The sequence below is a fragment of the Garra rufa genome, chromosome 1 (genome assembly GCF_049309525.1).
Source record: "Garra rufa chromosome 1, GarRuf1.0, whole genome shotgun sequence".
In the NCBI taxonomy this organism is placed as follows: Eukaryota; Metazoa; Chordata; class Actinopteri; order Cypriniformes; family Cyprinidae; genus Garra; species Garra rufa.
Window position 1 is genome coordinate 45,193,270 of NC_133361.1, and position 20,765 is coordinate 45,214,034.

The window sequence follows — 20,765 nt, forward strand, 5'->3', positions numbered from 1 at the left end:
TTATTAAGCTGCAGGCTTAGACTCAAGTGACTGCAATTTAATTTAATTAAGAAGATTCAATTATTTATTTTAATTATTTTGCCTTCTTTTCCAATGTTACAAAAGGTTCTATATGTTTCCTACAATAAAATATACTGTGTTCCGTTAAACAAAAAACAAAAAAAAAAAAACGTAATGACATGTAAATATAGCATTGTAAGAGCAGTAATTACAATACCGTGATACCGTGAAACCGTGATATTTTTATCCAAGGTTATCATACCGTCAGAATCTTATACCGGCCCATGCCTATTTCCAACAGCTCTTACCTCCGTCAGAAGCCAGGGGTGATCCTGAGCCAGTCGCTCCCAGTCGGTTTCCGCAGTCACGTTAGCATAGCGAAAACGGTTCTGCACGGCGGCTGTAGTGCAAATGTGTTTATAAAGAAACTCCTTTCCCGTCTGCTCAGAGATGGCTTTGGCTGACATGGTGCTCGATGACTAAAGCACTGCAGAGAAAGACAAAAAAGCAACTCATTAACTATCACTCACTTGAGAGCACTAAATGAACAGCACCGTTTAAAATGCTTTACAGGTCAGATCAGTGCAATACATAAAGTAAAAATAAATACATTTAAAAAATGGTAAATAAAAATAAATGTTTTCTGCTAGATTTGCTTGCTGGGTTTGCGACACATTTTGTTACTTGAAAGGGAAAGGTTGAAAGGCCCACAAATAACATTTGCATAAGAAAAAAGGGTATACAAGTGTATAAAGAAGGGTCAGAAATAAACTTCTCCATTAAGGGGCAATATTTGCCCTCTGGAATTAGGGCTGGGCCGATAAACGATATCATATCGAATCGCGATCAAATTTATGTTAATAACGATGATAAGCTCTAGACATTTTTGCTCGACATGAATTAATCTAAGAGCCAATCACATAGCAAAAACTATGCGACAACAGCCAATCAGCGTACAGCGTGTGTGTGCACGTCAAAGTACAAAGTTCATTTCCTACCGCACTTTAGTTTGCAAAGCAAACTTAGCACTAGGACGAAGCAGCGACGAAAGTGAGTCTAACCTCGAGTTATTATCCAAAGATGTTGAAATTGTCGACAAAAAAGGTAGCACGAATTCCTTTATATAAGTGGTTTGACTATCTGAAAAGTGACTCGGCTCAGCTGAGAGTTTGACGCGGTTGTTAAAACTGAAACCGAAAGCAAAAAACGCACGCGCATTCAAAAGCAATTTTAATCCCTTTTGTTTAGAGAGTGACTCCCCAATGCACGCAAATTAGGCTACATGACATATCTAGGCTGTTATTAGTATGTAGACTTTAATAGGTTGTGTATGTCTAGCTCTGTATCATGCTTGAAATATTCGGTCTCTATTTGCACTTTGAATATTTAGAGAGTAGCCTGCTTTGATTATGGCTGAATTGTCTGCACTTAATACGATTAAGAAAGAACTGTGTCGTAATTTTTTGTTATTTATACTGTAGATTGTTTCAAAATGCAGTGGTTACCTCTAATTTAAATAGCTCAACCTATAATAGAGAAAATAAACAATTGTGTTAATAATAATAAATAAATAAACAAATAATTGTTACAAATTATGTTTTTACAATAATTTTATGTTTACATTTTGTACATTTACTCTGATTTACCATACTCTGTCACAACTTTTATTTTTTAATTTATTTTAGTATAAGTTGTTTTAATTTTTAAGGCCAAATCTGTAATCTGTTTTTGTTAATAAACTATACTTTAAAATGTAATTTAATGAACCCTTTAATTTTTGTGGCTTTAGTCATTGTTGGGATACTATTTTAAAGCTGGCAACATCAACAGCTTATATCGAAATATATATCGTTATCGTTCAATATGGGAAAAAATGTATCGAGATTAAATTTTTGCCATATCGCCCAGCCCTATACTGGAATTGATTTCAAAGGACATTTTTACATTTGTGAGAGCATTACTATAAAATCCATACTATATGTGTTCAACTCCAAATACTTAAATTTACCCAATAACTTTAAGCAATATTTTAAACTGTTGCCAATAACAATAGACTGTTTAAAATGGTGTCTAAATTATACACATAAAATAACAGGATAAGGCTGCAATATTATAACAAAAACCATTATTGGTCTTTATATTGTAATTATGAAGTCTAGTACAAGTTTTTCCAAAAACTGGCGTTATAATCACTGAAGCTACAAAATGAATGTTTCATTTACATTGTATCTGCACTGTGTTGTTTATGATGAGGGAATTAGTTTTCAGCACTAAGCACCTCTGATTGGCCAACGCATTCCTAAGTTCAACATAAATGCATTTGATTGGTTATAAGTCTCAGCAATGCGTAAAAGCTAACGCAGTTTAAAGGAACACTCCACTTTTTTTGGAAATAGGCTCATTCTCCAACTCCCCCCGAGTTAATAAGTTGATATTTATCGTTTTGAAATCCATTCAGCCGTTCTCCTGTTCTGGCGATATCACTTTTAGCATAGCTTAGCATAGATAATTGAATCCTATTAGACCAATAGCATCACGTTCAAAAATGTCCAACGAGTTTCCATATTTGTCCTATTTAAAACTTGACTCTTCTGCAGTTATATCATGTACTAAGACCGGTTGAAAATGTAAAGATTTTTCATTCATTTTCACATTTCATTTTAACTGCAACAACCGTAATACATTGTTTAATTGTGCAGGGGCATTTTTAGCCTATTTGTCTTGAATTTATGGTGCATTTTTGTTCATTTTGGTGCCATTTTTGCCACAAGCCCTCGTTAATTTCTGACCCCTTCAACCATTCTGTATTAACCAGGAAACTGACCAGAAAGTTAATCGGCTAAGTGAAACTAACACCCTAGCTACACATTTTAAATGACACAGTGCTTACATCAAAATAGTAATTTTCAATGCTTTTTCTCTTGCTATATTTAATTTTTCTTCTGGTCTTACCCTCTCTTTGACTTTCCCTGAATCAGTAAAGGCAGCTAAAAATAGTCTTGATGCTCATCCTGATTTGATTAGCCCTGGACTTCGTGCTGTTCATGAGAGCAACATCCCACTGCAGTCTGATTGACACATGATAGAAGGGCAATCAGGAACTTGCTCAAACCAAGAGAAACCCCATCCAGACAGACAGTAAAGTACAGCATGAGTTACAGACTTCTTACAGAATCTAAGTACATCTATTTGAGCTGGAAGTTATTATTTCCATTCTCTCCATCAACAGTGGCTCAGGGAAAGCTCTCATACATGAGCGCATTTGTGACTGGCAGGCTGAGGTCGCATTGAGATGACATCACCGCCGCCTGTCTGAACCTTGTCAGGACGTGAGTGCCAAGTTGTCAGCGAGGTCAACATAACCCGTCTTTGTTACAAAAAGACAAGATAAACCAGTCGGCAGAGAAGGACAAGAACAACCAAATCAAATGTCAATCTGCATTCAACACATAGTGCACATAGGCTGAAACAATACAGACAACATATAGAATCAATCATTCAGAAATAAATACACAAACATTCAAAGTATTTATTTTTTGCTGTTCCATGCAATGAACAATAATGATTTCTATTTAAAAAAAAATATATTTTGACCTTTCTACTCATCATTGAATCCTTAAAAAAAATTATCATGGTTGTCACAAAATATTAAGCAGCTCAACTGTTTCAACACTGATTAAAAATGAGAAATGTTTCTTAAGCACCAAACCAGCATATTAGAATGATTGTGTTGCACTGTGACTGTGAAATTTACCATTTACTTACAAAAATATAAAAAAAAAATCCTACTGACACCAAACTTTTGACACAGTAGTGTATTTAATATTCTTCTTTTCTAATTTATTTTGATTGATTGATTGATTGATTAACTTTATTAATCCCTTAAGGGAAATTAAATCGTCAACATCGTTTTTGAACAAAGTATAAAATATATATATATATATATATATATATATATATATATATATATATAACAAAAAGTAACATCCTAACACGTATTTATCTATCAAAATTTTCACGGCAAGTTGGTCAAACTATTATAAAACATAACATTACAGTAAAAACTATTTAAATTCTTTCAATCTGATATTTGCAAAAAACCTTACTAATGTTCCCAGGTTTCTGTTTCATCTATTAAAACATTAAACATAAAAAATTAAATCACTGCATATTATTAACATCCCAAAAAAGGCTTCAAAAAAACTTTTGTTGATTTATGGATAAAATTGTGTGCAAGGACAAACGTTACTATGTAATGGTCTACATAATAAAGACATTTTATCTATTCTGTGCACCTTGAAAATAGTGCCACGGTCTCTTCTGCAATGAGAATAATGTGGATGCATGTGCTGTGGAGAACAGAGTGTTCAGTTACTGTAGCAGACAGTCCAGTCCTTGACCGGGCAATTTACTAATGAAGAGAGAGGACCGCACCACCCCCAACACCCTCCCTGCACCTCACCCACCCAACTCACTGGAGTGCTGTAAATGTATGTACAGACTGAAAACAAAACAACGCATTCAAAGACTTCCATAATAAGCATTGTTCTAATAAAAAGTCATAGGAATAACAAAAACACAACATATTACCTCACTTAATCATTGCTATATCAATATACATCTAGTTTTACAGCCAGCATCACTGTAAACATAGAAGGAAGTGATGAGTCACTGCAATAGTGGACCCACAAACCAGTGATGTAAAATGAGTTCAGCACAATACCACAGAAAACCAAAAAACCTTTGTGAAATTAACAACTACTGCATCCAAAAAAAATAGACCATGGTGCAAATTTTAAAATAAGATATTAAAATGAGCACAAATTCTGTAATTCACACTCTAAAAAATGCTTTTATACACTGTAAAAATGATTTTTTTAAATAAATAATTGGTAACACTTTCCAATAAGGACCATTAGTTAACTACATAACATTAACTAAGAATATTTTTTTTTTACATTTCTTAATCTTAGTTTATGTTAATTTCAGCATTTACTAATGCATTATTAAAATCACAAGTTGCATTTGTTAACATTAGTTAATGCACTGTGAACTAACATGAACAAACAATAAACAACTGTATTTTTGTTAACTAACATTAACAAAGATTAATAAATAGTGTAATAAAATTATTGTTCATTGTCCGTTCATGTTAGTTAATACATTAACTAATGTTGGCAAATGACACCTTATTGTGAAGTGTTACCAAATCATTTTTTAAACAAAGTAAATAAAAATAAAGATTATTTATTTTTAAATAATATTTCAAGAATCTATTCAGTCTTTCAACTTCAATGTGTCACATGACAGTTCTTTGTAATTGTTTGTGAAATTTAGCAATTTCTAAGTAAAAACTGTTTCTACACTATTTTTTTTCAATGTACGAGCCTTTTCTGTATCTACGTTCTCTTACAAAACATCCCACAGTGACTACTGCATGCAGCAAAATACCATACAGATACATTGGTTCACCATTAAAACTGCATTTACGTTCTTAATCAAAATAAGAAATTACAGTATATTAACCATTTTGTGATAGTAACAATAACTGCAGTAACTATTGACATCAGCAGTTGTCATGGTACATTTTTGTAAGATGGATGAGCAAGAGAAATACTAAGAGTGTGTCTCTAGATTCAGCAGATAGTCTCAGCTACAGCGACAGATGTGCTATGTACTTTCCTATATTACCAATAGCACTGCAGAGTGTTTTAGTGGTATTGATTACACTGCACGCAGAATTACCAGTGACCTGATCTGACCCCATTTACAAAGCTACGGCGAAGGTATCAGTAATGCCGTTATATTTTTCTGTCAGTGCTGGCCAGTTGCATGCACACTTGCTCATACTGCATTGCACAGCTGGTTAAGGGGTTGTGCGTGACACTAGTAGTGATACAGCTGATTTATAACTTCGTTTCCTTCACTCACAACACAGCAGCGGTGTCATTCATCACATCGGAAGGATGCAGGGAGGAGCAGGGGGTTTCACAGTACAGATATTGATCTTATTACACACCACACTAACCTAACACAATTATCTGATTCAAACGTGTGTGTTAGACTTGTTACATTTAAATAAGACTAAAGACAACGCCATTAGAATATTGAGTAAAGATCATGCTCCATGAAGATATTTTGTAAATTTCCTACTGTAAATATAAAAACTAGGGCTGTCAAATGATTAATCACATCCAAAATAAAAGTTTGTTTTTACATAATATATGTGTGAGTACTGAGTATATTAATAATGTATATATAAATACATACACGTACATGTATATATCATAATAATAGTTGTCTATATATTTATATTTATATTTAATTCTATATATCTAAATATAAACTCTTTATAGTTATATATAACATTTTGCATCAAATATATATACATGCAAGTGTGTGTATTTATATATACATAATAAATGTACACAGTACTCACACATATATTATGTAAAAACAAACTTTTATTTTTCGATGTGATTAATCACAATTAATCATTTGACAGCCCTAATAAAACTTAATTTTTGGACAAATTTAAAGGCGATTTTCTCAGTATTTAGATTTTTTTGAACCCTCAGATTCCAGATTTTCAAATAGTTGTATCTCGGCCAAATATTGTCCTATCACATCAATAGAAAGATTATTTATTCAAAGAAATTGACCCTTATGACTGGTTTTGTGGAGCAGGGTCACAAATTGCAATGTTTATCACAGGTGTTATTAAATCTTATTTCTATCCACACTGAGCAGCGGATCTTTGTTATTTAAGCTCATGCTTATGTAATGCTTTATTCGACAGCTTATTCCTGTCAAACTAATCAGTATGTTAGTTATATTACTAGTACTATCTCCAGCAAGTAATCCACTGACTCAGTTTCACTAGTAACTTCTATACAAATTCTAATTCATTTGCTATTAGTCACTGTGCCAATGAAAAAGTTACTTGGTACTAATGGGATAGTGACTAGTAGCACGGGAATAAGTACTAGCATCAAGTGACTAATTTGATTAGTGAAAATTGAATAGATATCAGTCTCTAATGGAATTAGTAGCAGTGTGCAAGTGGCAAATCGAATTAATAGCAACTAGTGAAACCAAAAATCATACTGGTCACTATTTAATCACATATTAATAATTTAAAGAAAATATTTGTCAAATAAAATAAATACTGTTAAGTTAAGGAATGTGTGACCCTGCACCACAAAACCAGTCTTAAGTAGCACAGGTATATTTGTAGCAATAGCAAAAAATGCACTGTATACCCTGCTGAAAAAAAACAGCATATGCTGGTTAGGTAGGTTTTGGTGCTGGGATGCTGGTTTTAGCTGGTTAATGCTGGCCAGTTGCTGGTTTATGCTGGTCATGTTGCTGGTCAAGGACCAGCATAAACCAGCAAATGGCCAGCATAAACCAGCTAAAACCAGCATCCCAGCACCAAAACCTACCTAACCAGCATATGCTGTTTTTTTCAGCAGGGTAGGGCTAAATTAACGACTTTTCTTTAATGCCAAGTAAAGATTATGTTCCATGAACATATTTTGTAAACTTACTAGGTCTGGGCGGTATGACCAAAATTTTATTTCACGGTAACGATATCTTTCACTATATAGTTTTTTATATAGGTAGTTATTCCAGAAAATGTACAAAAGGCAGGGCTTGACATTAAGGTTTGACATGTGCTTGACCTTTCGGACGAGTAAATCAGACATCCACTTGTCCGAGTAAAAAATTTACTTGTCCGAGGCAAAAAAAAAGAGCCTTTTTTTTTTTTTTGCAGTAAATTAATCTATTCTGAAGCAATAGTCTCATTACTGCTCTATAAGGTCTTACTTTAATCAGAATATTTGTGATATTTGCCTTAAATTGATTTCTAGGACACTTTTTAACTTTATTTTCCTAACCTTACTAAATGTGTCATCATTTCCATTAAATTCTGAAATTTTATCAATGCATTAAATTAGAATAACTAGACTCCGTATGGTTACCATTCAGATTAAACGAGTATCAACAAACTCCATCTTTCCACTGCATAGGAAAAACCCACATCGAAAATGCTATTTAAATGTATTTACTTAGACTGTTTAATGAAGATAAGAGGTTCCAAAAATGCATTTACACAGTAAAATTGCAGATTCATAAATAATGTTATAAGATTAATGTTGTGCTTTTTTTAAACGTATAAACCTAAAATGTTGAAAAAATGCAATACTTTTAAATATGAAACCGAACCACCAATAGGTGGCAGTAAGTCACTGTCTTAATGAGTGAGTCACGGATTCAACCATAGACTCAACCAGTTCGTTCACTGACTCACCCGATTCATTAAATTAAATGCTAAATCATTCAGTATTAAAACACAGCTGTGTATTTCTCAGATTCGCGACTGTTCTGCTGTGACTATACTTATAAGTATTTCATTAACAAAAACGGTCAGTGATGTGTCTAAAATGTAAGTCAGTTAATATTAACTACTAGTTTATTGAACTACTGTTGTATAAAATCAATGTCACGTTTGCAATCGTAATGGTGCTAACCTACATAATATGTTATACAATATTTATCTTTAGCTTGATACTTGATACTGTCCGTTTTCAGTCACCGTTTACACTGTAAGTAATACAATCAGAATAATTCTCACCAAAGTTTCGGTGATACGCTAGTTATTGTTTGTTATTGATGTTTTAATCAGGTTACTTGTCCGGTCGGACAAGTAGAATTCTCCTTCACTTGCCCATTCACAAAATCCACTTGTCCCGGACAAGCGGACAAGCATTAATGTTGAGCCCTGCGGAAGGGCTTTATATAATAAATAAGCTTGAATATTTAAGAAAAGGACTTGATCTTATTTGATTATTTTGTATTTTATTTTTAACCTTATAAATATAGTAAACATTTTCTTTTGAGCCCTCCTCGTCTGTTCGTTTCTCCTTTTCCATGTTTTTACAACCTCCCAGCGTATCCTTCAGTCTTACATTCAACGATTTGACCGATCTCAGGCTCACGCGTGCTGCACGTGAGTTGGCCATGCCCACTTATTTACATTTCGCGGTATACACGGAATATAAAAATATTTTACGGTACACATTTCATTCCGCGGTAACGATATATACCGTCATATCGCCCAGCCCTACTTCCTACCATAAATATATCAAAACGTAATTCTGGATTAGTAATATGCATTGTTAAGCACTTACTTTAGACAACTTTAAAGGTGATTTTCTCAATATATAGATTTTGAGAAACTCCCAGATTGCAGATTTCAAATAGATGTATCTCTGCCAAATATTGTCCTACCTTAACAAACCATACATCAATAGAAAAGGTAATTTATTCAGCTTTCATGTAATGTATAAATCTCAATTTTGAAAAATTGACCCTTATGACTGGTTTTGTGGTCCTGGATCACATATGTGACCCTGGACCACAAAACCAGTCTTAAGTCGCTGGGGTATATTTGTAGCAATAGCCAAAAATACATTGCATGGGTCAAAATTTTTGATTTTTCTTTTATGCCAAAAATCATTAGGAAATTAAGTAAAGTTCATGTTCCATGAAGATTTTTGTAAAATTCCTACTGTAAACATATCAAAATGTATTTTTTGATTTGTAATATGCATTGTTAAGAACCTAATTTGGACAACTTTAAAGGTAATTTTCTCAGTCTTTTTGATTTTTTTGCATCCTCAGATTTCTGATTTCAAATAGATGTATCTCAGCCAAATATTGTCCTATCCTAACAAACCATACATCAATAGAAAGCTTATTTATTGAGCTTTCATAAGATGTATATATCTCAGTTTTGTCAAATTTAACCTAATGACTGGTTTTGTGGTCCAGGGTCACATATGTGTATAAACGGCTTGCCATACATGACAAACATCTTGTCTCCAGCCTAGATTTTAACTGACTAAGGGAAATTAGTTGAATTAATTAAATGTACGTTTTAATACTCGTGTCGTGTTTTGTTTCTGAAAAACATAACACTCACCTCATACTTCCGTATACGTGAAAGGTGTTAACGAAGTCATCCATTCATTTAAATCACAGGTAAAGACCAGTAGAGCCTGTCTCTGTACGGGTCTATCATGTATGGCTGATATTCATGATCAAAATACCAATAAATGTAGTAGATAAGCTACGCTAGACTTCATCACTCTGATCTAAACAGTGTTTTGAGCAAAAAGAGCTGTGTCACTGTACGTTTTATATTCTCTGTTTCAAATATTTCGCTAAATGTACTTGCAAACTAGAGACTGCTTTCAATATCCATTGTTTGTGTTACTACTGCACTGATGTTTTAAGTCACTTACCGGTCTGTGTACTCTTAATGATGGCAGGTTTTCTCCTTTCAGGGAGTTCCTAGTGTACTGAGTCTGTGTCAGAGTGTTGACAGGCGAGATATGGTTGCAGGAGACACTTTTTCCTCCAGACAGCGTGGTTGCTCGCTCCCTCCCTCACTATGCGCTCAGCCTTTCCTGTTTTCTTTACGCCGACATCTGACGATGGCCTTGGCTGATTTCTCCTGTTTCTGATTGGCTCTCGCCATCCGTTGTGGTTCAGAGCCACGCCCACTCGAACAGTGAACGATTCATCGGACCAGGGTTTGATTGGCTAATTCCGCGGCGTCCGGCCAATCAGGCTGCACCTTTGGGCGTTTAGCAACGCGCCTCAATGAACCCTATTAATGACGGAAAATGACCCGAATGTGCAATGTGGACTGAGTTTTGAAAGGGGCGATTTCTAAAATTAATTGTCACAATCGTTTCTATTTTGCCAGACAAGCAAACAACCATTGCTAGCAATTGCGCCATTCTGCACGCACAGTCTAGTCACATATGCAGGTCGTATTGTAATTAAGAGCATTTTAATTATTTATAATCACTTGACTATGGCTTAAGCAGCAAGAGTGACACTTATATGTGACCCTGGACCGCAAAACCAGTCATAAGTAGCACATTGTATGGGTTAAACTTATAGATTTTTCTTTTATGCCAAAAATCATTAGGATATTAAGTAAAGATCATATGCGATAAAGATATTTTGTAAATTTCCTACCGTAAATATTTCAAAACTTAAATTTTGATTAGTAATATGCATTGCTAAAAACATCATTTCAACAACTTTAAAGGCGATTTTCTCAATATTTAGATTTTTTTGCATTCCAGATTTTTAAATAATTGTATCTCAGCCAAATATTGTCCTAACCTAACAAACCATACATCAATGGAAAGCTTATTTATTCAAATGTATTCAGACTTTCAGATGATGCTCAATTTCATAATTGACCCTTATGACTGGTTTTGTGGTCCATGGTCACATATAGAATAATATAAAATAATGTTCACATTATAACCAAAGATTGAATTATTAATAAACACACACAAATTCAGATGCATTCTCAAAGACATGGGCCCCCCAGGCAGCACATTCCTTTCTTTTGTACTATAGTCATTTAAAATTAAATTAGCTTCATATCTAATGATCCACGTCAGATAAAATCAAAGCTTTTTCAGGTGAATAAATTGGCCTTTACAAAGGGCACTGCTGCACTGGCTGTCGCTAATGCACTGTTTGGCTCCTCTGTCCACAGCAGCATCAGTTAATGGGGTTGAAAGGCTCTGGCCAAGAGATATGACTCAACCTGAATTTACAAAACAGACAGTACAGGCTTTAAATAGAAACACAGCCATTGATCACTGGATGTCAACAGTGTTTGCAGAAGCAAGACTCTGATTAGTCCATTTGGAGAGCACAAGTTTACCAGCATGGCATAGACCTTAGTCAGGGTAGGGGTATATCTTATGCTTGACAGGAATGAAAACAAGTCTGTGAGGGATAGAAGTACAGTGTGTTCAATGGATTGTACTGTTGTTAAACAAAGTGAAAATTATTAAGCTGATAAAAAAATGTGAACAAAAATATGAAAATTAAGTGACGTAGAACTTTATTTATATATCAGGGACATTTCCTCCAAAGAAGCAAGGGAGGCAGTGCCTCCTCAAAATATGGGAGAAAAATGTGTACAAAATTAAAACAATGCCAATATTAAAAAATATAACTTTAAAAAGTGTATAAATCACTTGTTTTTTCCAAAGAAACGTTGCCTAACAGCGACACCAGCAGGTAAAGTTACGGCAAGATCCGCGTCTCTCGCCTCCCCTGAGCCCACTGAGTTTTAACAGACTTCCTAAAGCATGCAGTGAGTTTGTTGGGGGGTAATTGAGAATGAATGGGGAAAAGTCACGTGAGAGGAGGCAATGCCTCCATTGTGATATGATTGGATATGACTAATAATGATCGGCTGTGATTGGTTGATATGATAAATCCCGCCCAGTGTTGACAATTTAGTGACTTTGTTGCTAGATTTTCAAACCCCCTTAGTGACTTTTTTTTTTCAAAAAAGCACCTAGCGAAAAATCTAGCGACTTCTTGGACAAACCTTATTTAGTTTCTGAGACTCGTCGATACTGCCGCACGAACGCAAAGTCTTGCTTTCCCAGTGCACTGCTCTGTTCAGCGAGGGGCTGAGAGGAGCAGCGCTTACAGTTAATATAAATATTCTGTTGCTTCTCTAATTTTACATGCAATGCAATGTTTTATTTAGAAGAGAGAGTTATGTAGTGTTTAAAGGGCATTGTTTTTTTACTATTTCATATTCATCCATTGTCTGACAACAGAAACAGTAAAATATAAATGAATGATAAATGAATATATAAAATATATAAATGAATGATAAATGAGTTTCATTGAAAATTTGGCTGCATCAAAATAAAGTATGTGAGCACAGAGGCAAACAAATGTAAAAGCCAATACGATGCAATAAATATGCTAATTAGGGTGCGACGTCATCTAGCGCCATTTAGCGACTTTTTCAAGCTGGCTTTAGCTACTTTCCATTGAAAGAAGTTTGCAAGTTCCCACCTATTGAGTTCGTGGGCGTTGGCGAATCAGCCTGAATGAACCATATAATGGCGTTAATGGGAAGACTGATTTAAAAAAGTAAGTAAACAACTCACGCACTTTGATACAACAACTTTGTTACGTCAAAATAAGACTTGCAATGGCATAAAAACATGATCTGTAAGAGTTTATTAAATTTCTGTGACCAATTTACCAAGCTTTGACGGATGATGATCCAAACATTCAAAAATAATTAGATGTTAACTATTAAAAAGAATAGCTGAATAAAGTTCACAAAGAAAATGGATTATTTAAATTGTTACTTCCTTGCGTTATTTTTGTTCATGTAAAAATGTATAACAGATTTTATTTCCTTTTTTTTTCTCTTTCCTTTTGTAAGTAATGTTCATTTACCCAAGAAAATGTCACAATTCACATTTGAGTAAATTGAGTAACAACTTTGAGGACCTTGCCTCCTTATTTCGGAACACTTCTGATATATATATATATATATATATATATATATATATATATATATATATATATATATATATATATATATATAGCACATCAGTTACACTTACCTCAACCATATTTAAAGAAATGAAACTAGACAGGAAATTATCACCTGATATGCTGATAAATCATGCATGTCGTCAGAGAGAGATAAATATATGTGGGAGGGATTATTTATTTATGAATACAAAAACAGCATAATCTTGCCTTTCTGGTTGGTCAACTCACTAACTGTTGAACTACAGCAGCATGACACGACCAAATGTTACCCTGGACCACAAAACCAGTCGTAAGTAGCACCAACAATACATTGCATGGGTCAAAATGATAAAATTTTTCTTTTATGACAAAAATCATTAGGTTATTAAGTAAAGATCATGTTCCATTAAGATATTTAGTACATTTCTACTGTAAACATATCAAAACTTATTTTTTGATTAGTAATATGCATTGCTAAGAACTTCATTTGAACAACTTCAAAGGCAAAGGCAATTTTCTCAATATTTAGATTTTTTTGCACCCTCAGATTCCAGATTTTCAAATAGTTGTATCTCAGGCAAATATTGTCCTGCCCTAACAAACTATTTTTTAAACGAGCCTTATGACTGGTTTTGTGGTCCTGGGTCACAAATGTGCTCCATCTAGATTCTAGAAGCTTTTAGTGGAGAAAATCGCCACCTGCTGGCAAAAGCATAACACTTTCTCACTTTGAGTAAACTATAAGTAGGAAGATGCACTTATGAGGTCAGTAACTAAGAGGTTATATATTCACGAGCCACTTAAACTTAAGTTACTTCCTCTGTATTATTAAGATAATTAAATTTCCTATGAATCCAGAAACTGGTGCCGATTAGGAACCTTAGCTGCAGCTATGCATTTGCTAGTTTGGGCAAAGGATGTGAAGTATTTGAAGTGGAAAGAGCATGAAACCACCCATTTGGAACGAATGCTTACGCACACATTCTTAATTAGAACAAGCTTACAAATAAATTCAATTCTAAAAAACATCAAGACTATAATTCACTTACAGCAAGAACAACACGCCAGAGTTGTCAGAGCCAAGCACATTCTTTATTAAGTGTACAAAAACAAATGAAAAACAAGGTAAGTGCAAAAATTTAGTGCCTTGATGTCAGAGACCTATAAGAAGCATGGCTTCGGCCATCTAGAAACCTACAGAAGAGAAAGGCACCAGATAGATGCTTGTCACAGTATTTAGAGTGCACATTTTTTTTTCCAAAATTGATATGAATGAGATAGACAGAGAGAGTAAGTTTACCATCACACGTGAATATACTGGTTTATGAAAGAGCTGATCATACAGATATCATGAAGAGAAGTACAGGCATGTCTCATCCAACCTGACGGCTGTAAATTCCAAAGGGTCTCAGATGGTTTGACAAACACTGTGTAAACGGTACGTTTAGGAGGGAACGCTCTATTTCATACACAGGCAGACACACACATACATACACACTTTAGCCTAAAAACATGTCACAGAGATTATGTAGTCTTATTTGATAAAAAAAAAAAATGATGGTGAATTTCACGTGATTGCGAGAGAGATTAACCATGTGTTTTTTATTTTTGTTTTGTTTTTTTTTGGCAGAAGGCATGCAGATCACTATCGGTGAGATTATAACAACGGTGCAGCATGAAATCTTGGAAATTATCAGCTCCACAAAGGCTGAAGAAAGAGAGGGACACAGAAGAATCACATACTAAACTAACAAATTTATACTCTACAACTTCCAAAGATTACTCCAGTTCATGAAATCGAATCTAAGTGTAAATTTAGAATGCAAATCTTGCTTAGAAACCATGTATCTAGACTAATCAGCAAGAGCTGAGCTGGAACAGAGTATAAATCAGTTAATCAAAGCAGTAAAGTTGTACTAGATCTAAGTGTTCTACATGAGTGTCACGTGTGAGGAAGACCGAACGTGAATGCACCTGTGTAAAGAGAACAGGGATGGTGTGGCGGCCAAACAGCCACGTGAACTAGCACCTAACGCAGAGTGAACTTTCCAGCAGAGTGATCCATGACCTTAAGGCAGATACTAAGGCCTCTGAGCTTGTGTTGCCAGGCAAAAGGAAAAAAGGCACCAGCTAAGAGAAAGCCGGGAGCCAGCAGGCCGCTTTGGAACGTCTGGTCTCACACTGCCTGCCAAATCATCCCAAGCCATCCCTGTGCACACACTAAAGCTGCGAAACATACACGCAATCCACCTACACACATGCAAGAACACAACATCATCCTCAGCCAACCGAGGGCCGGAGCCCTTAGGAAAAATGTCTTCTCCTCCTTCCCCCCTCTCTTCTTCTCCTCCTTGCTGCTTTGCGCTCACAGAATGGTACACTTTTTCTTTTTCTTCTCTCCATCCTTTTTGCCCTGGTCACCGGAGGGCTTGTCGTCGGAGAAGCTAGAGAAGGTGGTGTCTGCGGTAATCGGTTCCCTCAGGGCGAGGAACCAGCGGCCCTCGCTCAGGTAGGTCAAAGTGCCCAAGTCCATCTCGACCTGGGTGCCCTCCTTGCCCTCTTTTTGCAGAGCCAGGATCTCCAGCAAATCCAAACCAGTCTGCACCGGTTCCACGCCTGCCGAGCAGCCTAATGTGACGTGGGCGCGGCTACCCACTGGGAGAGCCTCTACACTGGGCAGGAGAGCGGGAGCGACCCCTTCTTTGTCTTCTCCCTCGGGCCACAGCTTCATCTGGTTTTCCGTCAAAGCCACACGGGCCCCAAACACACGAGGGGTCACTATGAGAGCAGTGACGGAAAGCTCATCAGACTTGGTAAGTGAATCCTTGACCACCTGTATGACAAAATATGGTCGTAAGTATTAATATTTTGGTAGCACTTTACAACAAAGTTCCATTTGTTAATGTCTTAGGTTTCATGAACTACCAATAATCAACTTTTCAGCATTTATTGATCTACATTCACGTACATGCACTTGCATTTTGACACTTTTACATGTTTTTTTTATTAATTTGTTATGCTCCAGAAGGAAAAAAACGATGAGTACATTTTTCTTATTTTGCCTAAATAATATTTGTGTTTTTGACTTAGATAATTTCATGTTTGCCAGAAGTAAAAAAAAAAAAAATTACCCTGACCTTTAAATTCAAAAAGCTCCCAGCTCTTAATGCATCATTTTTTTCCTGGAGCATTAGTGAGCATTTAAGCCTTCTGTAATAGTTGCATATGAGTCCCTCAGTTGTCCTGAGTGTGAAAAGATGGATCTCAAAATGACTTTTTTTTTGAAGAACAACGGGCAGTTTAACTGTTCAGGACAAACAAGGGACTCATGAACAATTATCACTAAAAAAAACAGCTGTGGATCATTTAAGTAATAAAACATTATTAAGAATTAAGTGTATGTAAACTTTTGAAAGTGGTAATTTTTATAAATTCAACTATTATTTTCGCTTGTGGACTATATGTAAATGTCTCATTCAGGTCAGTACTAAATAAAACACAGCATATAATACCTCTTATTTTGGTTGCAGATTCTGCAAGGAGTATGTAAACTTTTGACTTCAACTGTGTGTGTACAAAAATTATATATATATAAAAAAAAAAAAATTTAGGTGGAGGCTTTAATAAGTCCTAATGTTTTTTTTTGCCTCTCTCTGCACTGTATACAAAATGTATTCTCTTTCAGTTTCATTTATATGCATTTTTTAAGTTAAATTTACATTAACAAAGGTTAATGGCATAACTTTTATTTGGTTACGTCAGCATATATATAAAATTATATATAAAATTATAAACCTATATAGGATCTTTTTCAGGCAATAAAAAAAAATGTTCAATGTAAGTTCATGATCTCTTATGAATTACTTAAACTGAATTGTAAAGCGTTATTAATATATGCATACATTTTTTAGAAATGTATCTAAAAATCATACATTTCAGACACTTATAAGACAAATTTCCCAAGCATCTCTGACAAAATTTCAATAGGGTCCTATAAAATCAGTTGAATTGAAATCAGTTGAAATTCTTTTTTTTTTTTTTTTTCATTTTAATTTTTCTGGATTCCGTCTTTTAATTTTATTTTTTCTAGACTCAGTTTTAATTAAGGCCATATGAAATCAGTTGTACTTTTTTTTTTTTTTTTTTTTTTTCAAATTCAGTTCTATTTATACCAAATTCTGTTTTCCATTCATTTTCTGAGCACTTATATTTACACTATATGATAGGACACACCTAAGAAAATGGCTTGTGTGTAAAACTAACCTGAAGCTCTGCATACTCTTTTGCCCCCTCTGCTTTCCCATTATCACAAAACTTTGTAGTGCAGTGGAGATGCAATGGGTTCTGGAAATACTGCTCAAGATCCACTTCTTTCTCCGCCTCACCAGTAACTGTTAAAAACAAATTAATCAGCACTACAAACACACCAAGTCTGTGTCAAGTGTATACATATTTACACAGTCCACTCACATTCACTGATGTGTTCTTTGAAGACCTCCAAAGTGTCCAGCGTCTTGAGAAAGTCCATGGTTGCACACTTAATTCGTTCCTCTTCCTCAGGATTCACGAACCAGCCGTAGAACAAAGGCAGCTCTGGCTCTTTCTGCTTGCTCTCGGCCTCAGCCTCTTTTGAAGGCTCAGCTTGAACTCCATCAGCCTCTGGTTGTACCTTGTCCTCTTCTCCTTCTGTCTTTGTCTCCTCAGTTTTTTCAGATTCTTCTGGCTTGGCTTCATTCACATCAGTGGGTTTGGACTCGGCCTCTTTCTTAGGCTCCACCTCTTTCACAGCTTCTTCCTCCTGCTTCTCAGGTTCAGAATTCACTTGAACCTGTGGCTCCTCAGACTTCTTCTGCTCTTCTGGCTCAGGGGGCTTCTCAGAAGACTTAGCAGCAGGAGATTTTTCCGGCGCCACCTCGGGTTCAGCTGGTTTGGCTGGAGGTGCTTCTGGCAATTCCACAGCAGAATGCTCCGTCTCTGGGGCTGCTTTTGGAGGATCTGCTGGTTCTGAAGGTGCCACCTCCGATTTCTCCTCTTGCTGCATCACTACTTCCTGTGTCTCAGCAACAGCCTCTGGAACTTCCTGATTCTGTTCAGCTTCCATTGCTACACAGCAGGCTGCTTCTGATAAACAAGATAAATTTGGCAAGAGTGAGTGCGAATGCATTTTTACAAAAAGATTACAGTACATGAGATCTGCATGCAAATGTGAAGAAGGGGTTAAATGACAGCCAGCTCCAGGAACGCTCGGTAAAGATTACCAGAAACCATCCACCTGAACATGGCAGTTAAAACAACTACTTCTTCAGACCCTTCACAGCACGTAGGCTCTTGGAAACTTCAATTTTACTACCCACAACTGCATATTTTAGTTCTGCAACCTCTGTACAGCATCCAGCTCTCGTCCTTCCGAGCAAATCTGAAAACCACTGCTGGTCTGTTTAGACCAATGCACATTCGGATTCATATGAAATAAAACACCACTGTGCATTTCGAGTGAAATTTGAGTAGGCATCAGACTGCCAATGCAAGAGCTGCTTTTTCTCTGGTCTACGCAGAACTCCTTTGCTTTTTATCCATATGTGAGCCTGGACCACAAAACCAGTCATAAGCCAACAATACACTGCATGTGTCAAAATTACAGATTTTTCTTTTATGCCAAATATCATTAGGATAAATTAAAGATCATGTTCCATGAAGATATTTTGTAAATTTCCTACCGTAAATATAGCAAAACTTAATTTTTGATTAGTGTATTGCTAAGACTTTCATTTGGACAGCTTTAAAGGCGATTTTCTCAATATTTTGATTTTGGTGCACCCTGAGATTCCAGATATTCAAATAGTGGCATCTCGACCCCTTATGACTGGTTTTGTGGTCCAGGGTCACATATTTCTCTGTCTGGCATTTTACGCTTTTATACAGGCCTGACGCAAACCATAAAAGCGCCTTCTGTTTTAATGATAATTCGCCGTCATATCGCTATAGTGTCTTTTAGTGTTAAACCTCAGGTTAATAAGCAGAAGTACAGCTGTAGCCCAGATATTAAGTTGTGTTTTTCAAGTCATCAGATGTCAAATGACTTGCTTGCATTGTGAAACCAGTTGTCATCACCTTCTCGCCAAAATACATCTGTTCCCCATTTTATAGAGCTATGCAAATGTTTACAGCTTAATCAAATGACAAACTTTCATATCAGCCAGGAGACACAATTCACAGCTGATAGGTTCAAAAAGCACCTCTTACTGCCTCTAAATGTAAACTTCTCCATCCAGCATGCTGGATTTCACACTAACAAGCTTTAATTTCACCTTGGACATAGTCCAGGTTCTGATGAAAGTGTTTGAAAAGCAGAAGCAGGCCGCTGTTTTACAGGAGCCCAGCAGTGAGTCGTGAGATAGCAACACCTGCACATCATTTGGGCCACTTCTTTGTGGTTGTGTCTTCATACCAAGCGTGCCGCCTGCTTAGACAGCATTTTCGGGAAGCAAACACGTTCAATGTGTCTGGTGGCCAGCTGCTGTCTAGGTAGGCAACTCGCTGGATTTTGATACGCAGCCTTTGTGTGACCAAATTAGATTCGGACACGCCAGCTAATCTCTGGAAGACAAAGAAAACCCAAAACGCCCTGCAGATTCACTCAGACAGTGGCGACACACCAAGAGGTCACGCGTCAGACGCATATAACGGTACTTGATTTAACGACACTGCGCACACGAATTTAGACAAGTTGGTGGAAAAATTGTGCGCCGATTTCAAAGTAACGTGGACTGTGGTTAATCCAGTAAATGTCTAAATCTACAGAAGCTCGTAAAAGAATGAGACCAAATGAGCGTAATTAACGGTAACAATGCAAAGCCACGGATTCGGGGAGTGGCAGTGCCCGACCACGCTACATGCAGACAAAACAAATCAGCGTGGCAATGCCTCGCGCAGCTGGGAAAGAAAGCACATGCCAGAAACGGCACTTATTTGTTACAACTGAGATCTTTGTTTTCGACTTGCAAAATGAAACTTACTGGTTGGGTTGCAAATGCGATCTGCAAGATGAAAAAGTAACAGACAGAGATCAGCGTAAATGCAACTCACTTGATTACAACGTTGGCGGGTGTATGAAAAGCTGTCAACCTTTTTCCGGGGCTGTAGGTTCAAAGCGCCGTACGGCCAAATTCCACGTTTCTCCAGAGCGCTGCGCCGAAAACCCCCGCCTGGCCGAGCACTAGCAATAATCAGGAAACAAAACGGAAACCACTGGCACTTGAGCACGCTCACCGCGTGCACGAGAGCGCGGACACGGAAGGGAGAGGCAGATAATACCGAACAGGGCCAATTTTGAGCGCGCTCCCGCTGCTTCACTTTGCAGACAGTCCTCT

General features: G+C 36.3%; 2 protein-coding genes across 2 annotated transcripts in view; both read right to left on the bottom strand.

The window, feature by feature from the left end:
- aclya (ATP citrate lyase a) overlaps positions 1 to 10,469 on the bottom strand; it is a 36,450-nt gene extending 25,981 nt beyond the window's left edge. The window contains exons 1-2 of the mRNA XM_073841453.1: positions 10,311 to 10,469; positions 309 to 487 (exon numbers count right to left, since the gene is read on the bottom strand). Of these exons, the coding sequence (XP_073697554.1) occupies positions 309 to 467 (159 nt within the window). The 5' untranslated portion in view covers positions 468 to 487; positions 10,311 to 10,469. The remainder of the gene's footprint in view (positions 1 to 308; positions 488 to 10,310) is intronic.
- Positions 10,470 to 14,465: 3,996 nt separating this feature from the next.
- cnp (2'',3''-cyclic nucleotide 3'' phosphodiesterase) lies at positions 14,466 to 20,655 on the bottom strand. The gene is made up of 4 exons (XM_073833258.1): positions 20,482 to 20,655; positions 17,866 to 18,516; positions 17,659 to 17,786; positions 14,466 to 16,228 (listed from the first exon to the last, which is right to left on the bottom strand). The coding sequence occupies exons 2-4, from the start codon at positions 18,494 to 18,496 to the stop codon at positions 15,761 to 15,763; spliced, it is 1,227 nt and encodes a 408-aa protein (XP_073689359.1). The 5' UTR covers positions 18,497 to 18,516; positions 20,482 to 20,655; the 3' UTR covers positions 14,466 to 15,760.
- Between the last annotated feature and the right edge of the window lie 110 nt (positions 20,656 to 20,765).

Excerpts from the sequence above, each read along its gene's own strand:
- cnp (XM_073833258.1), bottom strand. The coding sequence starts at position 18,496 with ATGGAAGCTGAACAGAATCAGGAAGTTCCAGAGGCTGTTGCTGAGACA. Across the intron at positions 17,787-17,865 it reads CAAAGAACACATCAGTGAAT|TTACTGGTGAGGCGGAGAAA; the intron begins GTGAGTGGACTG and ends TGTTTTTAACAG. Across the intron at positions 16,229-17,658 it reads AAGAGTATGCAGAGCTTCAG|GTGGTCAAGGATTCACTTAC; the intron begins GTTAGTTTTACA and ends TTTGTCATACAG.